Below are 25923 nucleotides of genomic sequence, written 5' to 3'. Positions count from 1 at the left end.
GTGCCGTTAGTCGTCTCTAGTGTGACCTGTTTTTGGCTAGGGTAGGAGCTTTGCTGGGGTCAATGCCCCATGCTGTAAGTCGATCGCGGATGATATCCGCCCTTCTCATAACGTGGTCTACCTCTGGGGCGTTTCCAGCCGTTTTTAGTTGGATCTACTTCGAATTTACGTGGGACAGGTGTTTCAGGGGGTAGGCGAAGCAAACGACCGTACCAACGCTTTCTTGGACCATGAATAAAACACCATTGGTCTTAGTTACTCTACTTTTTACACCTTCAATGGAACCACCTTCTTTACGAATAATGTTACCCGGGTAAGTGAAGCTATCCACTTGATCAACCTTCTTTTTACCCAACGTCACCTCTTCATCTTCATTTAAACCTAGTCTAAGCGACTTAGTCTTCAAAACATGAATTTTCAAAGATATTCTTGCACACTTAACTTTAAAAACCTCAAAATATTAATTCATTATACTAAAAGTTTTATGAAGGACACTCAAATCATCTGCATAGTCTAAGTTTAGGAGAGTTTGAACTTCCCATTGGATTCCATACTCACACATAGCTTTTGTCGTGTTGCTTGGAAAAGAGTTCATTGAAATATTCAATATAAATGGGGATAGGACATAACCCTGTTTAACTTCGATTTATATCGCTACTTTATTTTAAATAGATTCTAGTCTCAGAGGGGTATATAGTGCCAAGACTTTTGAACGGATTGAATGAAAAAAATATTACCTCCCCCAAATCAAAATTCAAGGTTCACTTGGCATCCCTAAAACTCCTTAAAAGTTTTATCTTAATCCCTCAAGTTGTTCCTGGGGTATTGCATGTGAGACATTTCGGTACTGTTCTATTAGCTGTAAAACATGCGAGACATCCAATCTAGAAAAGCAAAGATCTGACGCTTTCTGATGCTGTATAAACAAGTATTCCTATCTGACGCTGTATAAACAAGGGGTTTCTCATACCGGGAACTAGATTTAAACTTTAGTTTTTTGGAGTTTAGGGGGGGGAGGTACCTAGGCTAGGTTAGGTTACGTATTTAATATATGCTATGCTTTACCCGCACCCCCCTAATGCGCAAATATATAGCCGAAATTTGTTTCTAAACTATTATTTTTTCTCCTATTTTGTTTTATTTCATCATCATTAACCAAACTTCATTTCTCACGTGTTTTGCAGCTAGTAGAACAGTACCGATATTTCTATATTCGCTATTTTGAAAACCTGGCAGCACAGAGTTTTTTATTTATCTTGCAACTTGCCCGTGAATAGGTTCAAGGTCTCATAGGAGATTACGGTGGAAAAACGTTAGGTTGATCGGAGACAAAAGAGTTTTTATCCCCTCCCCTTATTGTCCGTCGGTATTTGAGGTTTTCTAGGCCCTCCGTACTCTTCGAGAAAGATCCAACTTGAGCCCCAAAATGATCCTGTGATATTGCAGGTACGATATTTTTGGAATTTGGGTACATATTATGTTTTATGACTTACCTTGCTAATTAACCGTGAATATATTCTAAGCCGATAGTGCAATAACGTTTATATGGATCGAAAGCACAGCGTTTCTAATCCCCCTCCCAGCGCAAAATTTGAACCCCCCTCCCTATCCACTCACCACAATACCTGAAAGTTCAGCTCCATCTCCTAAGACGTTTTTGAGATATTACAGATATACCTGTTTGATAGCCTGGATACACGTAGTGTTCTTTAATTTATCTTCGTTTCCTTCTTTTCAAGTAAAAATTTGAGATTCACTCCCCCCCCCCCTGCCTCCAACAGTTCCTCCAGAAATTATTCCGTATATGAAGGGGGCTGTCCCCTCCTCAACGCCTCGCTCTTTACGCTAAAGTTTTTTTATTGTTTAAAAAAATAGAGTTGTGAGAAAGTCAAACTTTAGCGTAAGGAGCGAGGCGTTGAGGAGGGGACAGCCCCCTTCATATACGGAATAATTTCTGTTCGTTTTAAGTTTTAACGTCGTTCCTTACTTTCAGTTAAAAAAACTTGTTTTTTTTATTTAATTTTTGAACGTTTTTGAATTAATGCAGGTTTTGATTTTGGCTCACCGTACATGAATAATTAAAACAAAATTTGCATATTATATTTGGTTGAATGGCTTTCTCGAAACTTGTTTAATTTTATTTACGAACGTTATTATTAGTAATAAATATACGTAACTTAGAATTAACTTACGTAACGAACTTCTATATTCATAAATTTTTAACACGTATACCCCCCTAGTCAATACCCTGCTCTTTAAACTATAGTTCGAATTTTTTTCCAGTTCTTTAAAAATGACCTCTTAATCACAATCAGTTGATCAGTTGAAAAACTTGTTTTTTTTTATTTAATTCCTGATCTTTTTCTTTAATAATGCTGGGAAATCCGGCGCCCCCTTCATAGCAATGTCCCTTCCCCCATGAAAACTTCCTTCATGGAAAGATCCTTCCATATCGCGCCCGACCCTCTCCGTCCCCCACCTACCCGAAAAAATCGCCTCTGAAAAAGTCTGTATACTTCCCAATAACCAATACTATATGTTAACATTCAGTAAAGTTCATAACTTTCAGCCCTCCCCCTGGGGACTTTGGGGGATCAAGTCATTCTAAAAGACATTTTTATCATATTTTCGACCATGTTGAACAAAACGGCTATCTCAAAATTTTGATTGGGTGACTTTGGGAAAAAAATGAGCGTGGGAGAGGGCCTAGTTGCCCTCCATTTTTATTGGTCACTTAAAAAGGGCACTAGAACTTTCAATTTCCGTTCCAATGAGCCCTCTGACGATATTCAAGGACCACTGGGTTGATACGATCACCCCTGGGAAAAAAAACAAAAAAAAAAACAACAAAAAAACAAACAAATAAACACGCATCCGTGATCTTTCTTATGGCAAAAAATGAAAAATTCCAAATTTTTGTAGATAGGAGCTTGAAACCTCTACAATAGGGTTCTCTGATATGCTGAATATGGTGGTGTGACTTTCATTAAGGTTCTATGACTTTTAGGGGGTATTTCCCCCTTATTTCGAAAATCAACAGTAGAGGGGGAGGTGCTACTCCCATGTGGCACCCCTGCTGCCACCTATAACTTTTTTGCACCCCAAATAAGGGCATAGCCTCCCTAGGGAGAACACGTGGTTAATCGGGTCAATGACCTCTTTTTCCAAGGTCAATTTATTTGATGTTTCTATGTGTAATAACTCCGGGGCGAAGGTTGCACATGCGCATTGAATTCTAACGGGAACAATGTTATTGATCTAGGACTCGAAGGGAAAGTGGATTTCCGAGAAATTGATTGCGTAATCGAAGGGGAAGTGAATTTCCGAGAACTTGATTGCGTAATCGAAGGGGAAGTGAATTTCCGAGAACTTGATTGCGTAATCGAAGGGGAAGTATTACTCAATCAATTTCTCGGAAATCCATGTTCCCTCGATTACGCAATCAATTTCTCGGAAATTCACTTCCCCTTCGATTACGCAATCAATTTCTCGGACATTCACTTTCCCTTCGATTACGCACTCAATTACTCGGACTTTCCCTTCCCCCTCGAGTCCTAGATCAATAACATTGTTCCCGTTAGAATTCAATGCGCATGTGCAACCTTCGCCCCGGAGCTATTACACATAGAAACATCAAATAAATTGACCTTGGAAAAAGAGGTCATTGACCCCATTAACCACGTGTTCTCCCTAGGGAGGCTATGCCCATATTTTGGGTGCAAAAAAGTTAGAGGTGGCAGCAGGGGTGCCACATGGGAGTAACACCCCCCCCTCTACTATCAGCCAAATTTTCTCAGGCACGTAACTTTTGATGGGTATAATTAAACTTAATGAAACTTATATATTTGAAATCAGAATTAAAATCTGATTCTTTTGATGTATCTATTGGTATAAAAATCCCGTTTTTTAGAGTTTCGGTTACCATTGAGCCGGGTCGCTCCTTACTTACAGTTCGTTACCACGAACTGTTTGATACTGCCCTATAGAAAGCTAAACGTTATTGTAGAATGTAAAATTAACGAAGACACAGTATTACATAGTTACGTACCAAGAAGTCAGGCTATCAGGGGGAAGATCAACTACCAATTTTTGCGGGAGGGGGGGGGGGCCTAAACGCTCAAAAGATGATTTAACTCCTACATTTTAAAATTAACATGTCAGTACAATATGAGTGCTGAGGGGACTCACTGCTCTTTCCTGATTACAGAGATGGTAGTTTTTGTGAGAAAACTTCGTTTAAAAGTCCTTGAATTTAGAGCTAAAAAGTGTGAATTTGACGGTGGTCACAATCTTCGTGTTATTTAAGAAAATTGTATTTTAGTTTGAAAAGTAAATATACCTAAATGAGCCCATTTTCTGAAAGCATCGTTACACAACAGCTGATCTTTAGTGTAAATAGCGGGGGTTGAGGGGATAACCCTGACTATGATAATGAAAAAGAACAAAAATAAAGTAGAAAAAAAACAACAAATTTTTCAAATGAAAGTAAATATGACGTTAAAATAAAACGAACACACATTATCCAATAGACGTGGTGGCTGGCAATTTTCATTTGAAATGTTTTAAAAGGCAATCAGTAAATAAATCAGTCACAGTTGCCCACCGCCTATATATTTGCCACTCTAAAATGCAGCTCGCTTTTACTTTAACTTCTCAATATTGAGTCACTCTTTCCTTACTTTTCAGTAAACTCACTTCCCTTGACATTGTTAGTAGAGGAGTCATTGTGCTTGAGACATTATATCTAAATCGTAAGATCATTATAGAAAAAAAATACAAAGTTATATTTATAGGTTGAAATAAATCTATAAATAAAAACTAGGAAAAATACACACAAGGACGTACGTTCTTGATTAATTCTAAACTGCTCGTTTAAACAGCCTCTGGACTTCAAAAGAGTTCTGCAATGGTGACTTTTTTTCTTGAGTATGCGATGGGCGTTTGTTTTCAAGGCTATTGCAGTAAAAGTGTGACCTAAGCAACAATACAATAGAATAAGCAAACTTTCTTGTAAACTACAAAAGTTAATATTCTATTATTACTAATATTACAATTTAAGACCTTATCATATGTACTATTACGATCTGATATATAAGCACTAGGAACGCTTGTTCGCATGGGTATCAAAGGGGGGGGCATGGGCAATATTGGCCCTCAGGGTTTTGGAAAATACGTCTATTTGGTATATACATTCAAAGAAAAGAATGAACCTCCTAGATTTTCAAAAATACATTCCCTCTTTGCACATTTGGGAATTGGTGCCCCTGCTGGAGTGTGAGTTAAATGTATGTTCACATTACGGAATGTATCTCTGAGTTTGAAGTTGCTTCTTATTTACACCTTCCTTATTCTATGTGATGCTGTTGAAGAGTTTGAGGAAGAAATATTTCATTATGGCTGTATAAGTAGCGGTAACCTATTAAAGAGCGAAACAAGGCTCATATTAACTGAAAGTTATACGTTATTTCAACGCTAGGTGCTTTTAAGTTGCGAAGGGCTTCGTGGCCTAGCATATTTTTTCGTTTTTTTTTTTTTTTTTTTTTTTTTTTTTTTTTTTTTTAGGTGACTTGGAACATCAGAAATCACCATAGCTGCTTGACAGTCAGTATGATCGCCAGGGAAAGTCAGAAGTAAGATTGGAGGGAAAAGGACATCATAATTCATAAAACGTCAACTCCGACGTGGTCACATTAACTGAACGCTAAACCGTCTTAGGCATAGTAATGAATCGGGAAGAGATCTCAGCAGATATGAAAGTCGCTCCAGTAGAAGATTTAATAGCAGAGAGAATGAGATCTCTGTCCTCACTAATGTTTGTGGGATCTGTAGCCTTTCATTCAAGTGCTTATGAAATGCTTCTGATTAGTGTGCTTTCTGGATCAGGCTGAAACTCATATACACGGTCAAAATCAAACCACAATTCAGGTGATAAAATGTAATATTAAAACCGTAATTAACAAAAAAAGCTATTATGACAATTTCATAGTATGATTTTATACCCTAATAATTCGCTCAACAAGTTACAATTCAAGTAAATACATACATATAGTGTTTAGTACACGATGATCCATAATGAACCACTAAAGACCCTATAAAATATGTTCCAGTGGTAATTTCTAAAGTATAATTGGAAGAATTTATCGCTATATGCGGAAAACAATTTTAATTGTAACTTGTAATTTAGCTTGTAGTTAACCATCGTATAGAGACCCCAAATACCTTCAATGAACCTTTTGTGGTCGCAGCCGTAGCTTTAACTAAGTAAAGGATAAAACTTGGCCAATGGTAACCCAAAATTAATTATTTTCAACCAAATCGGATCGAAATAAAAGTGCACAATTGGAATCGCCGTGACAGAAAACCGTATATATGAAACTTACAGTCCCCTGGCTTGAAGAACTAGAAAAATCCTTTTTTTTGCATGGGAAGCACTGGGCACTGGAACATCATAGAGAGCTCATTTTGAAGGAAATTGCTACATCTATTGGCTTTTGTAATGAACAAAACAAAATAAATCATATAAAAGCATTTTTTTTTTACAATGAACTACATCTTCGTACACATGATGAAGGATGACACCATTGTCGTAGGTTAAAACCATAAATGATAATAAAAGTAAAAACCACGATATGACGTTAGTTATGATGACGCCATTACTGTCTGTACATAGTGACGTCATTTCCGTAGTAAAGAACGAACTCTAGCCCATAGTAACCGAAATATTAAAATAAAATGTAATTTTTAAGTAAACTGAATCATCATATGTATGATGATGCAGTACACTTATCTTTTGACAAGATAACATAGCACGAGTATCTTTTGAAAAGTTGCTTCTTTGGGGTATGGTGAGGTATTTGACTTGGTTGCTTGATCCCCGGTGGTTCGTTATTTAATATTCCAACAAAAAAAAAGCCAAATGCTTTTTCCTGTGTATAATATAAGCAATCTTAGCTTTAGTTTTTAGGCATGGAATGATGATCCTCTTATAGAGTTATACATAGTTCTCATTCGAGACAATGTACTTAATCGAATTCGAGTGTATCATAAACAAGAAACCTGGACTTGATTTGATTAAATTATGCGTAGAGTTAATCTAAAACTTAAATTTAGGAATAGTTACTATCTTTTGGAAAATTATGACGTTGGTAGACTTCAAATAAGAATTTGAGGAAAATCGTCCTGACACAGTTGAATATTAAGCTTCATCGTCTCAAAGTTCAGAATGTAAAAGATGAGCTTAATATTTTTTTTCTAGAAAAATAGGCTTAGAAATCGCACATAGTCTTTTAGGAAATAACTTTAGAGACACAGCTAGGAGCATTAGCAAGAATCCTTTAAGTTTAGTACAGAAGGGGGGGGGGATTGTGCAAGAATTATTTCCATGATAATTCTATGAAAAAAAAAGGAATAATGTTAGGTTTGGTTAGCAAATTAAATAAAAAAACGAGTTTTTTATTTAAAGTAAGGAGCAACATTAAATCTCGAAACCAACAGATGTGATTTTGCAAATGAAGGGTTTTCCTTCTTCCTCAATACCTTGCTTTTTACGTTAAATCTTTTAGCACTTTTAAAAAATCATCCTATTCTAATTAAACGGCCCTTGTGTTTCAGGAGCCGTTCTTAAAAAAATGGGACAAACAGTCTATTGAGGATGGGCCTCATATATAAGCATATAATCTGCCACTGGCAATCATTTTTCCTAATGCAACCCCAATACCTGCAACTTGCATTTTTAGATTTTCGAGCCCAATTTTCAACATTTATGATGGTTTGAACACTGCGGGAAAATTCATAGAGGAAGCAAGGATTTCGTTCTATTCTCTGCATAAAGATGTGGGGGGCAAAAAAGGCATTTTTTTGAAAATTTCAAGGGTAATTTTCGCTTGAAAAAACAAAAAATAAAACTAAAGGTCTTTTTAGGGGGAGGGGGGGGGGTAATTTTACCCTCTTCCTATAGGTGCGTCTTTTTAGAACATGATAAAAAAACAAAACAAGGATTAATTACATTGACAAAGAGTATTATAATTCTAGTGATTTCTAGTCAATAATCAAGCGATTTATGTGCTGATTTAGTGATTTTTTCAATAATCTAATGATTTTTTTCTCCAGGTGGCAACCCTACCTATAGAAAATTATAGTTACCAAGTCTGCTGATCCAAAGCGACAAACCTTGCATCTTCAACTTGGTTCCAAGGGATGCAAAGGCTTAAAACTTGTCTCACACAGGTTGGGTGTTTCAGGTAGCAAAGAAAGGCTTTTGGCGTGTTCAGGGAGAAAAGCGATACGATACTACGCTAATTCAAGCCGGGTTATATATGGCCGACTTGCATGAGTTGTTCGGAGCGGCACACCTACGGTCTATCCTGACGTTCCAGCTGGATAAATTAATCTGTAGATAAAACGCTCCACGCGATGTTCAGTATTTTTCAAACTAGCAACATTCTTCTTGCGTCTTTTCACGATACTCAAATTTGATGAAAAACTATGGTCAGCATTAAGAGTAAGAACAATGCATACTTTATTATATGCGGGACGGGCGAACCGTCCACCCTATCTGGCGTAGTAAAAATGAGCTGGACATTGCAAGGTTGTTGTCCTTGTAAAGCAGCACGTTGATTTACATTATCCAAACAACAAAATGACTCACCTGTTAGCGTCTATATGGTTCCAATCGAATGTACCAAATCTTTTGTCTACATCATGATACTCTGATGTTGTGTTTAGGCTTGTCTGACAGAAATTATGCATTCTATTGTTAATGCTTCGAAGTGTATTTACATTTTGGATTATTCTAGGCGTTATTCTATCTTCAAGAAGCCTGAATAACAAAATAAATAAGATTGAAATCTAGGTTTTATAATCGACTGCCGGGGGCTTGTTATTCCAAGCAACGAAAACCAGGCTACTTGTACAAAAGCTGTTGATCGACGTTAACAATAAAAAAAAACTATTAGGGGAGTGGGGATTCTATAGATAATCTTTGCATTTGCTGAATGACATTGCTGGTTTTATGCATCTTTCCTTGCTACAGGATATAACATTTATCAACCTGTTTCAATGAGGGCCACCATTTGTAAGTGGAATTGGGCGTGGCTTACTCACGGCTTGATGAATTCATGAAATATGTGTCAAAAAAGTAAGTTTTCGAAACAATAATGTAATCGTACAAATTTATATCCGTCTTAGCCCAAATATACTATAAAAATGATACCCCCACCCGTCTCCAAAAAGTATTTGAAACGCTGTAATCTATTTAAAAAAAAATTATACCATATCGTATTATCATTATTAAGTAATTGTTCAACTCCGATACTGACACAGTGAAAATATAACTGTAATCACTTTGTATCACAGGTGCTTGCATTGCTCCATCTTCTTTAATGATAGTCGACATAAAGCATATGAGAGATACTGCATTGTCTTCGAAGCTGTGTCTCCAAAGCTGCGACGAATAATAAGGGGGAAGATACTTCCCAATGCCTCGCTCTCTTCGCTACAATGACTGTTGTTTCTCGTTGCTTCACAATTGAATCCTCTCACTTAGGGGTAATATAATAAAAGTTTTGAAATAAAGTGTGTCTTAGCCCGTTAGCTTATCTTAGCTATAACATGGGCCATTGGATTGAATGCTATTGACCTTTGAAGTCTGGTGAAGATTTTTACATATATTTATTTGACCAAAAGAAGACATATATAAAGAAGGTATACGAAGAATCTCAGAGGTAGTCGAAACTCATTTTAATTAGAAATTACTTTATTGTAGTGAAGATGATAGAAGTAATTGAAACACAATCTAAAGTCAGTGGTAAACGAATAAGTTCAAAAACATTTTGAGGGGAATCCAAAATTTTTGCATTTGCCATTGAATAGTGGATTTTGCCTTATATTTTTCTCTCACTAATCTCAGAAAATAGTTTGAAGTTAGAAATTTTTGGCGGCGCGCCGAAGCCTTTGCGGTGGCATACCGCCGGTTTTGGCGCGGTTGCGGAGACTAAAGCATAGACATTCTCATCTGAGGTGATGGGTATTCCCAACTTTGCATCATTTTACAGTCTTCGTAGCCTTCTAAAAAATATTTAGATTATTGTTCGTTAGCTCAACTATTTTTAGATTTAGATTATTTTTCCTTTTCACAAGCTTCTTGGCTATTTTAATGTACATTTAAGAGATGATTGATGGATTTCAAATCCCTCCTTTAAACTAAAGTGCCCATCTATTGGGTCACCAATCGTCGTATTTTTTCAAGAGCAAGGTTCATCGTTTCTACATTTTCAAAACGGCTGGGCTTGATTTGAAAAAAGAAAGTGACAAACATTACGGGACATTGTCGTCTCTGACTGCTAGGCTATGAAGACTTGGCTAGGTCAAAGGGGTCTATCTAGGAGTGTTATTTGTAAATATAGTAATTTTGGTTAGCATCTTTCGAACTTCAATATAACTTTGATTTTAAAGATAGGCTATGAGTATTGTTTACGTAGACATAACTAAAAATAGCCAACATTACTAAATCATACCAATGCAATCATACCAATCATAACTCATACCAATCATTACCAATCATTACCAATCATACCAATCATTACCAATCATTACCATACCAATCATTACCAATCATACCTAAATTGTAAACATAAATAGTAAATAACTAAATAGTAAATATAATTAATCAGCTCACTAAAAAAAAGAAATGTTTGTCTCTAGTGAAGTTCGTAAATCATGGTTGTAGCGGCAGCTGCAACCTAGTAAACAGCGAACAACAGCCCATGGTAACCAAAAGTTAAAAAACGTGCTTTGAAAAAAACTGCCTAGTGAAAAAAAGATGCATCTGACACTGACTCAGGAATGGTAAGTATTATTTTGGTTCGTGTTAAAAGTAAAGGTTTATTGCGAAAAGAAATTTATGGTGATCTGAAACCTGTTGAAAATGACGTCAGATCAAAATGAAAAGTGTAACATTGCAATCAGCAGTGTCGAAGACCTTGTTCAGGGAAATTACAGTACCCCTCCTTGAACAACAAGGAAAATCACTTTTGCATTGGTAGCACTGATCTGTTTCCCATTTTTTCTTCTTTTTTTTCCAGCAGGCCTAGCGGGTCACCAGAACATTATAGAGAGATGCTTAATGACTCATTCAAAAACTGTTTCTTATATCTACGTGCTTTTTATAAATTTCGGCATCTGTAAGTGCCATATGACACTAAAATGGCAAATTTTGTGCCATTTCTCAAGGGGTGGCGCTAACAGGTTACCAGAATTAGTAGACAGATTTTTTATAGCTCATATAAAAGATAAGACTCATATCTATGCTATTCCTATAAATTTTACCATCTGCAAGTTCCGAATGGCACTAAAAACGACACTTTTGATGCCAAGTCTCAAGTGAAAAAGCTGGTACTAATGGGCAAGCAGAACTTTTAAGAGTTATGTTTAATGATTCATTCGAAAGCTCTTGCTCATTTTTGCGGGTTTTTTATTAATTCTACCCTTCGTAAGAGCGATATAGCATTGAAAATAACACTTTTCGTGCCACTTCTTAAGTGGAAAGGCTCTGAAGTACAAAACAAATACTGTTGGAATAGTTGGGTTTCAGAACCCTTAACTGTAGATTTACAAGAACCCCTCCTGTCCACTCCCCCTCCCAGCCCCCTTAGTAAGTTTCATAAATCGTCTGCTCACAAGTAAGCTACTGCAACATTAGCAGGATACCACACCATAGTAGATACAAGTTTAATGGCTCAATTAAAAGTTACTGCTTATATTTACTTGGTTTTATAAATTCTACCATCTATTAGATTTTACGGATGTCAATGTTAAATAGTTTCTTGTTAGAACTTGAAATGAACTCTTTGCCATGGTTGATAAATTAGCTGCAGCCTAGTAAACAGCGAACCACAGACCATTGTAACTAAAAGTTACAAAACGTTAAAACGGTCTTTTTTTTCTTCTTTTTTTCCAAGCCTAGCGGGTTACTAGAACATCATAGAGAGATACTTAAGAACTCATTCAAAAGCTGTTTCTCATATGTACGTGGTTTATATAAATTCCGCCATCTGCAAGTGCCATATAGCACGAAAAAGGCACTTTTTATGCCATTTCTCATGGGGTGGGGCTAGCAGGCTACCAGAACATCGTAGATAGATTTTTGATAGCTCATATAAAAAAAATGTTGCTCACATCTACGTTCTTACTATAAATTCCACCATCCGCAAGTTAAAAATGACACTTTTGGTGCCATGTCTAAAGTGGAAAAGCTGGGGCTAGTGGGCTACCAGAACTTTTTAGAGTCATGTTTAATAGCTCATTTGAAAACTTTTACACACATCTACGTACTTTTTATCAATTATATTATTTAAAAGTGAGATAGAGCACTGGAAAAAACACTTTTGGTGCCACTTCTAAGTTGAAAATCATGGAAGTATAAAACGGCATCATTGTAATAATTATGGTCCAGAACCCTAAACTGGACGTTTGCATGAACACCTCCCACATGTTTCTCCTCCTGGCCCCCTTAACAAGCTACGCAATTAAGGTCTTAAAAACACCAATAAATTAAATTATATTATTAGAGGGGTGGTTATGTCAAGACAGCGCTGGACTTCAAATTGGATTGTCATGAGTTCAACTCCGGCTTGGATTTTTTTTTCAATCATGGTTTGTCCCTTTTCATGATTACTTTTCAGATAGTCCACAATTTTTGCATATGTGATGCACTCATTTTTTAAACCATATCCCGGGAAGGCTCATTTTAAACCCATTACTCATATCTACGTGCTTTTTTTTCAATTTTAACCCATAAGTGCCATATAACACTAAAATTGACACTTTTGGTGCCAGTTTGGAAGAATAAAACGGTACCATTGCAAAAAATTATGGTCCAAAGTCCTTAACTGGAAGTTTATAAGAACCACTCATCATTACTTCTCCTCCAAGCCCTTTTAGTAGGTTTTATATGTTGCCTACTCATCTTAAAAATAAAAGATTATTGTGAAACAAATCAACTAAAGAAACACTCATTTCAAATGAAAATCGATCAAATGTCCAATTTGAAGGACCAACATTTCTGTATTGAAGCTTCTAATTTTACTCTGCGATGAAGCTTTTGTTCTAGTACTAACGGCAGTAATTTAGGGGAAGGGACGTCCTTTCTGCAGTATTTTCTAGAGGTACCTTATCTCCCCTAGATCGGTGATGATAAAAAATTATACTAAAAAATATGTTTTCAACTGAAACTAAGGAGTGACATTAAAATTAAAACGAACAGAAATTATTCCGTATAAATAAAAAAAGATCATGGCGGCGTTATTTCTACATCAAGTTTTAATCAAAAACGAGCAAAGATGAATTTTTAAAAAACAAAGTTTTCTGAGGGAAGTAACGAGCGAAGTTCATAATAAAAATGAACGAAAATTATTACTTCACAGCCTATCTAACATATATGAATAAACTAGTACAAATAAACCAATTAACTATGTTTCCCTATGTTTCTAGGATTATAGAAAACTAGCGCTTTACTGAAAACGGAAAATAATATAGGAGTTTTGTTACAGTAAAAGCAAACCAATTAAGGACACTTTTTACAGAATAAAAACAAAATATTTTAGGATTGTTGCTTTATTTTTATTTTCTTTTAATTTGGTATCACTTCTGCACAATGGCTGAGTCCAATGACTGGCTCTCGTTATTGTTCTGAGAAGGACATGTCATGATTAGTTTGTAGACAAGTTCGAAGTAAAATCATCTTGATAGTATTAGGACTATAGACTAGCTTTAGAATTTCTATCATAGCTTGAAGTTCACTATTGTATAGAGAAAAATAACCGGATTTCCAGAATTCATGTTATGTCTTATTTGATTGTTACTTCAAGTAGTATTTAAGAATATTTCTTACAATTTAAGATTGTATATCCCTCACTATTGGTATTATAGCTCGCGAGACCAAAATGCTACCTGATAAATCAATCCAATATTTCTGTATACTGAAAGTTATTGATCTCACAACTGGTTTAAGACTATAAAAAACTTTAAAGATTAATTTATTGTTTTCAGGATAATACTCACTTTTGACTCCCAAATCAATATTCCTGTTTTTTATACTTGAATTTTGTGTTTTCAGTAAAGTGCTAGTTTTCTATAGGGAAACATAGGAAACATAATTAGTTGGTTTATTTGTACTAGTTATAGTGATATATATTAGATAGGCTGTGAAGTAATAATTTTTGTCCGTTATAATTTTCAAAGTCGGTCTTTACTTCCCTCGGAAAACTTTGTTTGTCTAAAATGAATCTTCCACAATGAAGCAAATCGGTTGTGGTAATGAATGTTAAGTAAAGAGAGTCCTTTGCTAATAGAAACCGAAACTTTAGAAAACAGAATTTTGATAGTACATACATTAAACGATTCAGCCTTTGATTCTAATTTTAAGCATGCAAAATCTATTAACTTTAAAGTTGCTATTCAACGTAGTAACACAACCTATCTGCGTAATTACAGGAAAAAAAAGCATAACATATATTAAATACGTAAACTAAATCTAACCTAAGTACCTTTTTTTGCCCCTTCAACCCCAAAAACCTGAAGTCTAAATATTTGTCACAGATTGAATAACAGCTCACTATGTAGCGGAAACCTGTTTTTCAAATGGTATCTTTGAAGTTTTCTATATGGTTCTACGCGCGCTTACCAGATTCTTAATCAGTACCAATATTTTTTGTCATCTTCCAGTTCCAAAGGTTATGCTGCCGCACAGTAGCCACACTCAATCATAAGCATATACGTAGTCCATCGAAAACAAATGGTCATTATAGTATTTTCTCGCAGCAATACAGCAATCTTTGATTAAATTTTACTAGTCATACAATACTACAAACTTGCATCCAACTATGGGATTGTAAGGTTAGTGCGTCTTTTTAATCCTTAACAATGCCTAAAACATCAGACAGTGAATTTTTAGATTTTTAACTTTTTAATTTGCAGTGAGGATTTATCCCGTAACCTACTATCATTTAGAGAAGCATATTCGGAATAACCTTGCAATGTAAATGCTGAAGGGGGTATAGTTCTCCTCTAATTGTAGCATAGTTTGAATGAGAAAAACGGATCTTATTTATAGGCTTACCTGCACAGAGGTAGAAGTGGGTAGTGCATCCCCTTCGATTAACCATTGTGCACAAATGATATTAGTATATATAACTTTACCTTTTGAATTTTTTGTAGAGCAATGTATCAGCTTGGTTCCAGTTTCCAAGTATTTCTTCCTGTTTTTTAGATAAGTAATATTTCTTTTTTTCATCTCTAAGATTTATTGGTATGTAATTGAAGTACGAAATTGGAAATCCTGTCATATCTTTTAGTATCATTAGTGATTCGTCAAAGCTTTCTGAAATCAGCACTAAGTCAAACATTTTTTCTGTCCTCTGAATAAAGTTGTTAATGGCTGTTATGTTGTCAAAATCTGACTCTTCAAGTCCAAGAAACCAAGAAAGAGGGTTTCTTCCAAAAAGTTTCACAAACCTGGAATTTTTTGTAATTTCGTTTCTTTCTAGCTTGTCAATAAAATCCTCTATTGATGTTACATTATAAAACCCTCGAAGGTCAAAAAAGTTGAACATAGATTCAAACTGAATAGGGGGCCTTCTAAGCATTGCAATGCGTAATGCATCGTTTTCTAACATATGCTCCATTTCTGTTATGTTCCAGTGGTTATCCTCTATTATCAAGTTGAAATCTTTTATTTCACCCCAAGTAACATCCTTCAACCTTCCCATCGCTATAGATTCCGAAGCCAAATCTGTGTACCAGTTGTTGAAATAAGCAATCCTAAAAATTTGAAATTACTTAGGAAGAATCTCTTCTTATGAAACAGATTATTGTAACAAACTGCAATTAAGGAGGGACTCGGGTAAATAGTAACTGAAATCCCAAAAGATGAATTTTATAACAGTTAATGCATCCGAAAAATTACTTTTTATGCTAATTCAAAAACTTAATCTTACCCATCAAAGGCTACGAGGCTGAGAAAATTGTCTGATTTTGGAAAAAGGGAAGAAACACCATGAAAAAGGCAAGTGATCCTAACAAAAATTACACCGTCGTTTTCAGTATATCAGAGAACCTAATAATAGAGGTTCCAAGCTACTATAAACAAAAACGCGGAATTTCGTATTTTTCATACGCAGCACAATAGCGCTGCCTGACCAAAGAGCGATGAGGGCACAAAGTATTATTATTTTTTTCACCAAGGCACGTCACATAAAAGGAGTTGTTGCATACATCTCGAAAGTAGCTCATTCGATTGGAAATTGAAAGTTCTAGTGCCATTTTTAAGAGACAAAAGTGATTGGAGGGCAGCCAGACCCCCCCCCCCCACAAACCCATCATATACCTAAATAAATCCAATCAAAATTTTGAGATAGGCGTTTTGTTCAAAATTGGTGAAAGGTACATAAATTATGTCTTTTGGGATATCAATTCCCCCAGATCCCCCAGGGCAAGGGCTACAAGCTATGCTAGTTGCTCATTGTTAACAAAAAAAGGTTTTTATGGAAGGAGTTGTCGCATAAACTTAGGAGATGGCTCAGTTGATGGGAAAAGTTCTAGTGCCCTTTTTGAAATTCAAAAGTGATCAGGGACAACAAACCTCCTCCCCACGCCCTTTTTCCCTCTAATAGATCCAATCGAAATTTTGAGACACCCTATTTGTTCAAAATAGTCAAAAGATTACAACAATACCTACAGAGTTGACACAAATCCCCAGAGCCTGGGTCAAGGGTTAAAAGTTCTGCCCAAGCGCCATATGAGGTTTTTATTGAAATAGAAAGGTCTAGTACCCTTTCTAAGAGTAAAAATTGACTGGAGGGCACCCCCCCCCCGTGGCCAATAATTTTCCAAAACACATCCATTAAAATTTGAGACATCAATTTTGTCAGTATCTTTAAAAAAATCCAGTAATTATGTCTTTGGGAATGTCAACTCCCCAACAGCCCTCAGGGCAAGGGCTGTAAGACAGGCAGTTCGTCCATTGTTTACGTATGGTATATGTTATAGACAAAAGTGGGTATGTTTGACCTTCACTTTCCAAAAAGACGAAGGGCATTCAGGGGAGCCTTTCAGAGAATGTTTGGGGGGGGGATTGTTAAACTAAATCAATACACGTTATTTGCATACGGGTTGTCAAAAGAGCACAACTCAGGAATGACTGGGTATATTAACTTGGAACTTCGAGGAAATTATAAGGGAGTTAACTAATTGGCTAAAAAGGCAACATTTGCACGCTTCTACTGCTACTGCTACAACCACTGTTAATACTACTACTACTACTATTACTACTGGTACTACTGCCACTGCTACTACTACCACTAAAACTACTACTTCTGTAGCGAGCACTACAAAAGCCGAGGACATTGAAATGGACCTATAAGGAAATATTCAGGGATAAGTCAAACTAAATCAAAACATACTATGTGCATACAGATTGTCAAAAACGTGTATCAGCAATATTTTCGGAACGGCTTACGGTATCAAGATGGAACTTCCGGAGCATCATGAGGGAGAGGTTCAACATACCAAAAAACAACATGTACATGTTACTACTGCTATTAATACTGCCACTACTACTGTTAGTACTGCTACTAATTCAATACTACTGCTGCTGCTACTTCTCAAACTACTGCCACTACACTATGATACTGGTACAATTAAGGCTAAGCGCATGAAATGACAATATCAATAAAAAAAAACTTTTAAAAACCTTTTTTTGCAAAATAGGTTTCTCATAGAAAACTAAAGAGCTTATTAAACCAAAAATATGCATAAATGCAGTCAAGTAATCTTCTAAGCATAAAACTACCACATATCACCACCAATTGATAAATGAAACCCAAAACGAACAGAAATTACAATTAATAATGTAGTCAAACTCAAAACGAGCAGAATTAACATGAGTGAGGCTGACACTCCCCATGCCTTTTGAAGACCAGAACATAACTTACACTTCACTGAAAAGAAACAAAAAACAAATGAATATCAATTGACAGTTCAATACATATATACAGATATTTATTCCTTAAGGTCTCAATAATTTTGATTTATGAAATTTAAAAAAGTGAAAACATTTAAAAACGTATGTAAATTGCAAGTTATGTTCTGGTCTTCAGAAAGCAGGGGTGGAGGGTCTGCCCTACGGATGTTAATATCTGCTCGTTTTGAGTTTGACTCGGTTATTTATTGTGTTTTTTGTTCGTTTTGGGTTTCATTTACTTATTGATGGCGATTTGTGGTAGTTTTATACTTGGCCGATTATTTTTTGGTTTAATGGAGTTCTTTGCTTTTCTTTGAAAAATTTATTTTTGTGAAACATTTTTTTAAATTAATCCCCAGAAGAAAGATCACAGATGCGAGTTTATTTGCCTGTTTGTCGTTTAGAAGACCAGGAGAGGGATAATTTAAACAAAAATAAAAATTTCAATTGTGATTTTTCAGGGACCGAAAAGATTATGCTACGGGAAAGAACCGTTTTCTGCCATTTTGTGGCCCCAAACTACAATTTTGCCCAAAAGTGGACCAAGATACTATCAACTGAAAATCCTGAGATAGTCAATCGACGTAAAAGTATCAAAAATCAATATTTCGTGCTTCCCAGTTGCAAAGGAGGTAATACCACAAGGTGGCGAATTTGTTCCAGAAAAGTCACGTAAACCATACAAGATAAATGGTCAATATTGACATTTATCTTAATGCTTGATTTAACTAAGTTGATTAGTTAATTCAAGCTGGGGGCATATTTCAATGCCCAAACAGTCCAAGTCTCAGAAGCCTTCATTTAAATTCAGAAAGAGGGGTACTGGTTAAGAAAGCGGTAAGCACGCGATAACTGAAGTTTCGTTAATACTAATAAGGAAAAACAAAATAGGATGAAAATATGATAGCTTATGAACAAATTTCGGCTATATATTTGCACATTATGGGTGGATGGGGGTAAAGCATAGCATATATTAAATATGGAACCTAACCCAACCTAGGTACCTTTTATTCCAAACCTAGGTACTTTTTATCCCAAAGAAATGAAGTTTAAATATACTACAGACACCTCTGTTCAATCACTATACATTGGAGACTACCCGGTTATTATCCTATCTGATCTTCAACACAATTGTCGCGCGCTTACCGCTTTCATAACCAGTACCGAAAGGGGTTTAGAGTGCGTGATAAGAACTAGTCTTTCGTATCCTTTCATTTAAACTGAGCCTGAATATGGGTGCTGCAACTGCTGCAGGGTGATACCTTCCTTTTTTGCAGAAAAATGTTTCTGATGTTTATATTAAAGTTTGATATCACATGAAATTGATATATAATCCCTCTTGGTTCTCGGGAATATTTTCCGTCTACACCTTTATAATTGGCACTGAGAGGAGGGGAAGGTAATAGTGCCCTTCCCATTGCCAAAATCATTTCTATGCAGCATAAAATATTACATTCCTATGCCTAGCCACACAGAGTTGAAAATGCAAGACGGGTATCAAACAGTTCGTGGTAACGAACTGTAAGTAAGGAGCTACCCGGCTCAATGGTAACCGAAACTCTAGAAAACGGTATTTTGATACAAATAGATACATCAAAAGAATCATATTTTAATGCTGATTTCAAATATATAAGTTTCATCAAGTTTGACTCTGTCTCACAACTTTATTGTTTAAAACAATAAAAAACTTTAGCGTAAAGAGCGAGGCGTTGAGGAGAGGACAGTCCCTTTCATATACGGAATAATTTCTGTTCGTTTTAAGTTTTAATGTCGCTCCTTACTTTCAGTTTAAAAAACTTGTTTTTTTTATTTAATCATGTTAAAAAGAAAAGACGGGCCTTGCAAGGAACTTATTTGCGCAAGGGGGTGTTGACAGCACTACCAAGAGTTTTATTTTCAGTAATTGTAAATGGTCAAAGCCGGGGAAGGATCATTGAAATGGAAATTAAAATTTATATTGCCATTTTTCTGTGAACAAAAAGATATCCTACGGGATAGTGGCGTTTTCTGCCATTTTGTGGTACCAATCTACGATTTTGTCCAAAAGTGGACCAAGCTGCTATTGACTGAAAATTCTGAGGTAGACAATTGATTTAAAAGCATCAGATATATATATATATATATATATATATATATATATATATATATATATATATATATATATATATATATATATATATATATATATATATATATATATATATATATATATATATATATATATATATATATATATATATATATATATATATATATATATATATATATATATATATATATAATATATATAATATATATATATATATATATATATATATATATATATATATATTATATATATTATATATATATATATATATTTTATATATATATATATGATATATTGTAGTGTATATATAGTATATATTTATATATATGATATATATATATATATATATATATATATATATATATATATATATAGTATATATATATATATATATATATATATATATATATATATATATATATATATATATATATATATATATATATATATATATATATATATCGTGGTTTCTAGTTGCAGAGGAAGTAATGCCGCATGGTGGCACATTCGTTGCGGAAAAGTCACGTAGTCAATACAAAATAAATAGTTAATATTGACATTTATCTTAATGCTTGATCTAACTAAATTGATTCAATTGACTTTATATGAAATTATATTTAGAAATGTATAATTACGCATCAGCTATTATGAAGGAGGATTGATGGGTCATTGTGTAGGCTAGGGGGAGAGGGGAGGGGTGTATTTCACTGACCATTTAGTCCAAGTCCACTGAAGCCTTCAGATAAATATTGAAATGGGTTAAAGGGGGAGGCAAGCGCCGTATCCAGGGGGGGGGGGTTACCCGGTTTGAACCCCCCCCCCCCCGAAATTTTTTGACCGACTCGAAAATAAGTCGAGAATTAGTAAAACCTAGGTAAAAATCAGTAAAATTAGTCGAAAACTGAGTCAAAAATTAGTAAAATCCCCCCCAAGAAAGTCAAAAATTAGTAAAACCCCCCCTGAACAAAAATCCTGGATACGGCCCTGGGGGGAGGGGTAAGAATTTATCCCTCATCTCTCTTCATTTAGGCTAAGCCTGAATAAGAGTGCTGCAGGGTGGTAACCGTTTTTCTTATTGTAGAAAAATGTTTGTGATATTCATTTTAAAGCTTGATATCAAATGAAATTGATATCTAATCCCTCTTGATTCTTGGGAGTATTTTTCTTCTACGCCTTTACAATTGGTGCTGAGGTTAGGGGGTAATAGTGCTCTTTTTATTGTCCGAATCTTTTTCTATGTAGCCTAAAATATTAAATTCGCATACCTACCAACACAGAGGTGGAAAGGGCGAAGCGGGGTATCATGAGTCTTGCAAGGCTCATGAGACACAAGCCTTGGCAAGTGCTACCAAGAGCTTTGTTTCCAGCGATTGTATATGGTAATATTTCCCTTTTCCTATTTGTGCATAATGTTTCAAGTGGTATAAATGTACTCAACATCCGGGAGCCATCCTGTAGAGGTCGCAATAGATTCAGCCATATTAGACATCAAAAGTCACACAGATTTCCATTCATATAAACAATAATACCCTCTCCGTCCACCCGAAATTCAACAAAGTTACTCTTCATCGAAAACTTTAACTAAATATCAAAATTTTTATCATAAATTATAATTCCAATCCAACACTTTAATTCTTAAGGAAAAAAAAAAAATCAATATTCACCGTAGGCTACCAATCAATTTACAATTATTGTAAATTATAATTTACAGTTTAATTGCAAAAACTCTGGTTTTATGAGTCTAGTGGGCTACATTATATCTTGGTAATGCCTGAAGGATTGCCTTGGTAATGCAATGAAGGATTAGCTTCGACAAATTCGAGATTATTTTCTACCCTTCCCTCTATTTAAACATGCTACTATATATTTATTTAAAGGCCTCCTGCCCCAGAAAGCAAACAAATGTTGATAATTCATATACAAAGAAAATATGAGATATTTCCATTTAAATTTTGGTAAAAACACAGCTCCTAGTAGAAATTGCCGCCCCCCTCTCCAGTGGGGATTTTGAAGGTGTTGGTTCACGTCTTTGCATTTTGGGCCGGTAAGTATATGAATGTAATCTTTTATGAATGAATGAATGAATGATTGGTGTTACACAGAAAGACATTTCTGTAATAATATGGGAGATATAAACCCCACAGCACAGATATTATAGACTTGATCCAAAATACTCCCCAGGAAAGAAGGAAGATCGGTGACAAAATTATCCCCCCCCCCTCTAATAGCCCCATAATTTAGCTGTTAAAAGCTAGCGTTGATAAGAACAAAATTCAGGCTTAAAATCTCAGTTGAGAGAGCTCCCTTTTCGTTATTTTATATAAGTCAAATATCATTAAACAGCTGTACGTCAGTCGTGTATCAAAAGAACAGATAACCAAGTAAAGTTTAACACTTGCCTGAGACAAGAGTATCTTTGTGTTGATTGCAAGTGTTTCTTCTAACACAATGTTTCTTTCTAATTATCTTTCTACGCCATTTGGCAACCAAACTATTTTAAGTTACGGTTCTACAGGCACTTCAAATACTTTTGGAGGAGGCCCTGAAGATAAAATTTAGCCGTGCTATACTTATATTTTTATCTTGTATATTTTAAAATATTCTTGCGATGACAAAAGTCAATCAGAATCGTGAAAATTGTATTTCGTTTGCAACTCGTTGATGGAAGTAAATATCATGAATAAAAACCCTTTCCTCTTTATCATATTAGGAAACGCAACCACGATAATGGACATTCGATAAGTTTAGTTGGTACTGGTGTATTATATGGGCCTTTTTAAAAAGTCAAGTTTAGTTAATGCCAATGAAATAAAATAAAATAGGATGAATATGTAGGCCTAATAGTTTATAGGCTAAACAAATTTGGGCTTTATATTTGCACATTAGGGGGGATGGGGGGTAAAACAAAGCATATATTAAATACGTAACCTAACCTAACCTAGGTACCTCCCCCCCCTAAACCCCTAAAACCACAGTTGAAATATCATAAACGCAATGTAAACCCCGCTTTGCATTGCATTACTCTATAGCGGTTTCTTGAATTAACCCGTCTGGTGGTTTTTTCGTGACTGGTTTTCTTTTAAAGGCCCATATAACGCACCAGTACCGTTTAGTTTTTCAGTAGCTTAACCTACATTATTGGAAGGATATAATGTTATATGATTCTTTACTAAAAAAAAAAATAAAAAAAACAAGTTTTTTAAACTGAAAGTAAGGAGCGACATTAAAACTTAAAACGAACAGAAATTATTCCGTATATGAAAGAGGCTGTCCCCTCCTCAACTCCTCACTCTTTACGCTAACGTTTTTTATTGTTTTAAAAAATAAAGTTGTGAGACAGAGTCAAACTTTAGCATTAAGAGCGAGGCGTTGAGGAGGGGACAGCCCCTTTCATATACGGAATAATTTCTGTTCGTTTTAAGTTTTAATGTCGCTCCTTACTTTCAGTTTAAAAAACTTATTTTTTTTATTTAATTTCTGATCGTTTTTTTAGGTAATGCAGCTTTTATTTTGGCTCGCCGGCATTGAATAAGTAAGCACAATTTGCATAAAATTTTACTTTTCTTTTGCTAAATGGCTGTCTCTAAATTTGGTTCTGACGTAATTTACAAATTAACTTACGTAACGAACTTCTATATTCGTTTATTTTTCTTCTGGAAAAAAAAATACAAAGTTGCAGATTTTTGCAGATATGAGCTTGAAACCTATGTTATAGGGTTTTCTGATACGCTGAATCTGACAGTGATTTTCATTAAAATTTTTTCACTTTTAGGGTATGTTTCCCCCCTCTTTAAAAAATCAGGTAAGTTTTCTCAGGCTCGTAGCCTTTGATGAGTAATACTAAACTTAACAAAATTTTTATATTTAGAATCGGCATTATAAGCCCATTCTTTTGATACATTTATTGACTTCAAAGTTCCGTTTTTAAAAGTTTCGCTTACTATTGAGCCGTATCGCTTGTTTTTTTTATTGTTTTTTTTTATTACGTATGTGTTATTACGTATATGATGGGGTTCTCCCCTTAGTCAATACCACGCTCTTTACGTTAAAAGTTAAAAAAAAATTAATTCACAAACCCTGAATCACAAAGGCCGTTTAATTAGAATAGATAGCTCTTTTGAAAGCACTAAAAAAAAACTGTAGCGTAAAGAGCGAGGTATTGACTTGGGGGAGAACCCCCTCATATACGTAGTAATTTCTGTTCATTTTAAGTTCTAATGTTGCTTCTTACTTTCAGTTGAAAAACTTGTTTTTTTTAATTTAATTTCTGATTGTTTTTTAAATAATGCTTGGAAATCCGGCGCCCCCTTCATAGAAATGTCCCTTACCCCAAAGAAACATCCTCCACGGAAAGATTCTCCCGAGTAACCCCCTCCTCCAGTCCCCTCCCCCTCCACCAAAAAAATTCTTTCTGAAAATGTCTATACTTCCCAATAACCAATACAATTTGCAAGCAATGGGCAAAGTTCATAACTTGCAGCCCTTCCCCTGGGAACTGTGAGGGATTAAGTAATCGTAAAAGACATATTTATTAGATTTTTGAAAATGCTAAACAAAATGGCTATCTCAAAATTTTAATTGGGTGACTTTGAGAAAAAAATGAGCGTGGGAGGGGGCCTAGTTGCCCTCCATTTTTTTGGATCACTTAAAAAGGGCACTAGAACTTTTAATTTCCGTTCCAATAAGCCCTCTTACGATATTCTAGGACCACTGGGTCAATACGATTACCCCTGGGAAAAACAAAACAAAAAAAAAACAAATGAACACGCACCCGTGATCTTTCTTCTGGCAAAAAATGCAAAATTCCACATTTTTGTAGATAAGAGCTTGAAACCTCTACAGTAGGGTTCTCTGATACGCGGAATATAATGGTGTGCTTTTCATTAAGGTTCTTTAATTTTTAGGGGATCTTTTGCTCTTTTTTCAAAAATCAGCCAAATTTTCTCAGGCGCACAACTTTTGATGGGTAAAATTAAACTTGATGAAACTGATATATTTGAAACCAAAATTAAAATCTGATTCTTTTGATGTATCTATTGGTACCAAAATTCCGGTTTTTAGAGTTTCGGTTACCATTGAGCCGGGTCGCTCCTTACTTACAGTTCGTTACCACGAACTGTTTGATAATCTCTTTACAAGACAAACCTCTAAATCAACAAAAATAAACTACCTTAATAGGATATCTGCTACAGTAGTCCCAGACACTTTAAAACCCTTTGCAAAAGCTATTTGACGCATGGCAAAAAAGAATTGAAGAAAATAGTAAAAGAAAGAGTTGCATTAATATCTCCGTTATATTTCGGCATATTTTGGTATATACGCAGACCGGTTTATAGTTGTCGATTCATATAATTTTCTTTTAGTTAATTTAAAGTCACAGTGCAAGTAATTACCTTGGTCTCATTTTTTTTCCCAAGACTTTAGTGCAATAACCTTCATGTAGTGACGAAATTAATTCGATAAAGCAACAGAACTCAAATGCAATCTTAGAGCAATTACAACACGAATGCTGCTTTGAGCAAGGTTAAGGTGCCGATAGAGGCTGGAAGGGGATGCAACCCCCTCCCTTCTGAGGACGCATCGTTCTTATGTAAAACATGAATTTTGTGGAAAAAATGTCCTAAATTCATATTGCTCCCCCCCCTCCATTAGCTGGAAAAGTCTTTATGACTGCTTGTCATCAAGATCACAGACTCTACTGCACAAAACTACGCATAGCAAAAGGAGATCAATCATTACAAGTTTGGAGATATTGTTTGCTTCATTTTAAACTTTTGGTGAGAAGTTTCTGTTTGAGCATCCACATGTACATCCGCTT

At 35.2% G+C, this 25923-nt stretch overlaps 1 protein-coding gene across 1 annotated transcript; it reads right to left on the bottom strand.

Moving 5' to 3' along the window:
• Window positions 1-4847: 4847 nt before the first annotated feature.
• On the bottom strand, window positions 4848-25343 carry LOC148950291 (galactosylceramide sulfotransferase-like). The gene is made up of 4 exons (XM_089091540.1): window positions 25276-25343; window positions 15196-15816; window positions 8648-8818; window positions 4848-4974 (listed from the first exon to the last, which is right to left on the bottom strand). Exons 1-4 carry the CDS (start codon window positions 25341-25343, stop codon window positions 4860-4862), a joined length of 975 nt encoding a protein of 324 aa, XP_088947666.1. The 3' UTR covers window positions 4848-4859.
• Window positions 25344-25923: the final 580 nt, after the last annotated feature.

Source organism: Artemia sp. Qi Xiang Cuo, chromosome 7 (assembly GCF_049724085.1).
Source record: "Artemia sp. Qi Xiang Cuo chromosome 7, ASM4972408v1, whole genome shotgun sequence".
Lineage (NCBI taxonomy): Eukaryota > Metazoa > Arthropoda > Branchiopoda > Anostraca > Artemiidae > Artemia > Artemia sp. Qi Xiang Cuo.
The sequence above is the reverse complement of the archived record's forward strand: the minus strand, read 5'-3'. Positions and strand labels throughout refer to the sequence as shown.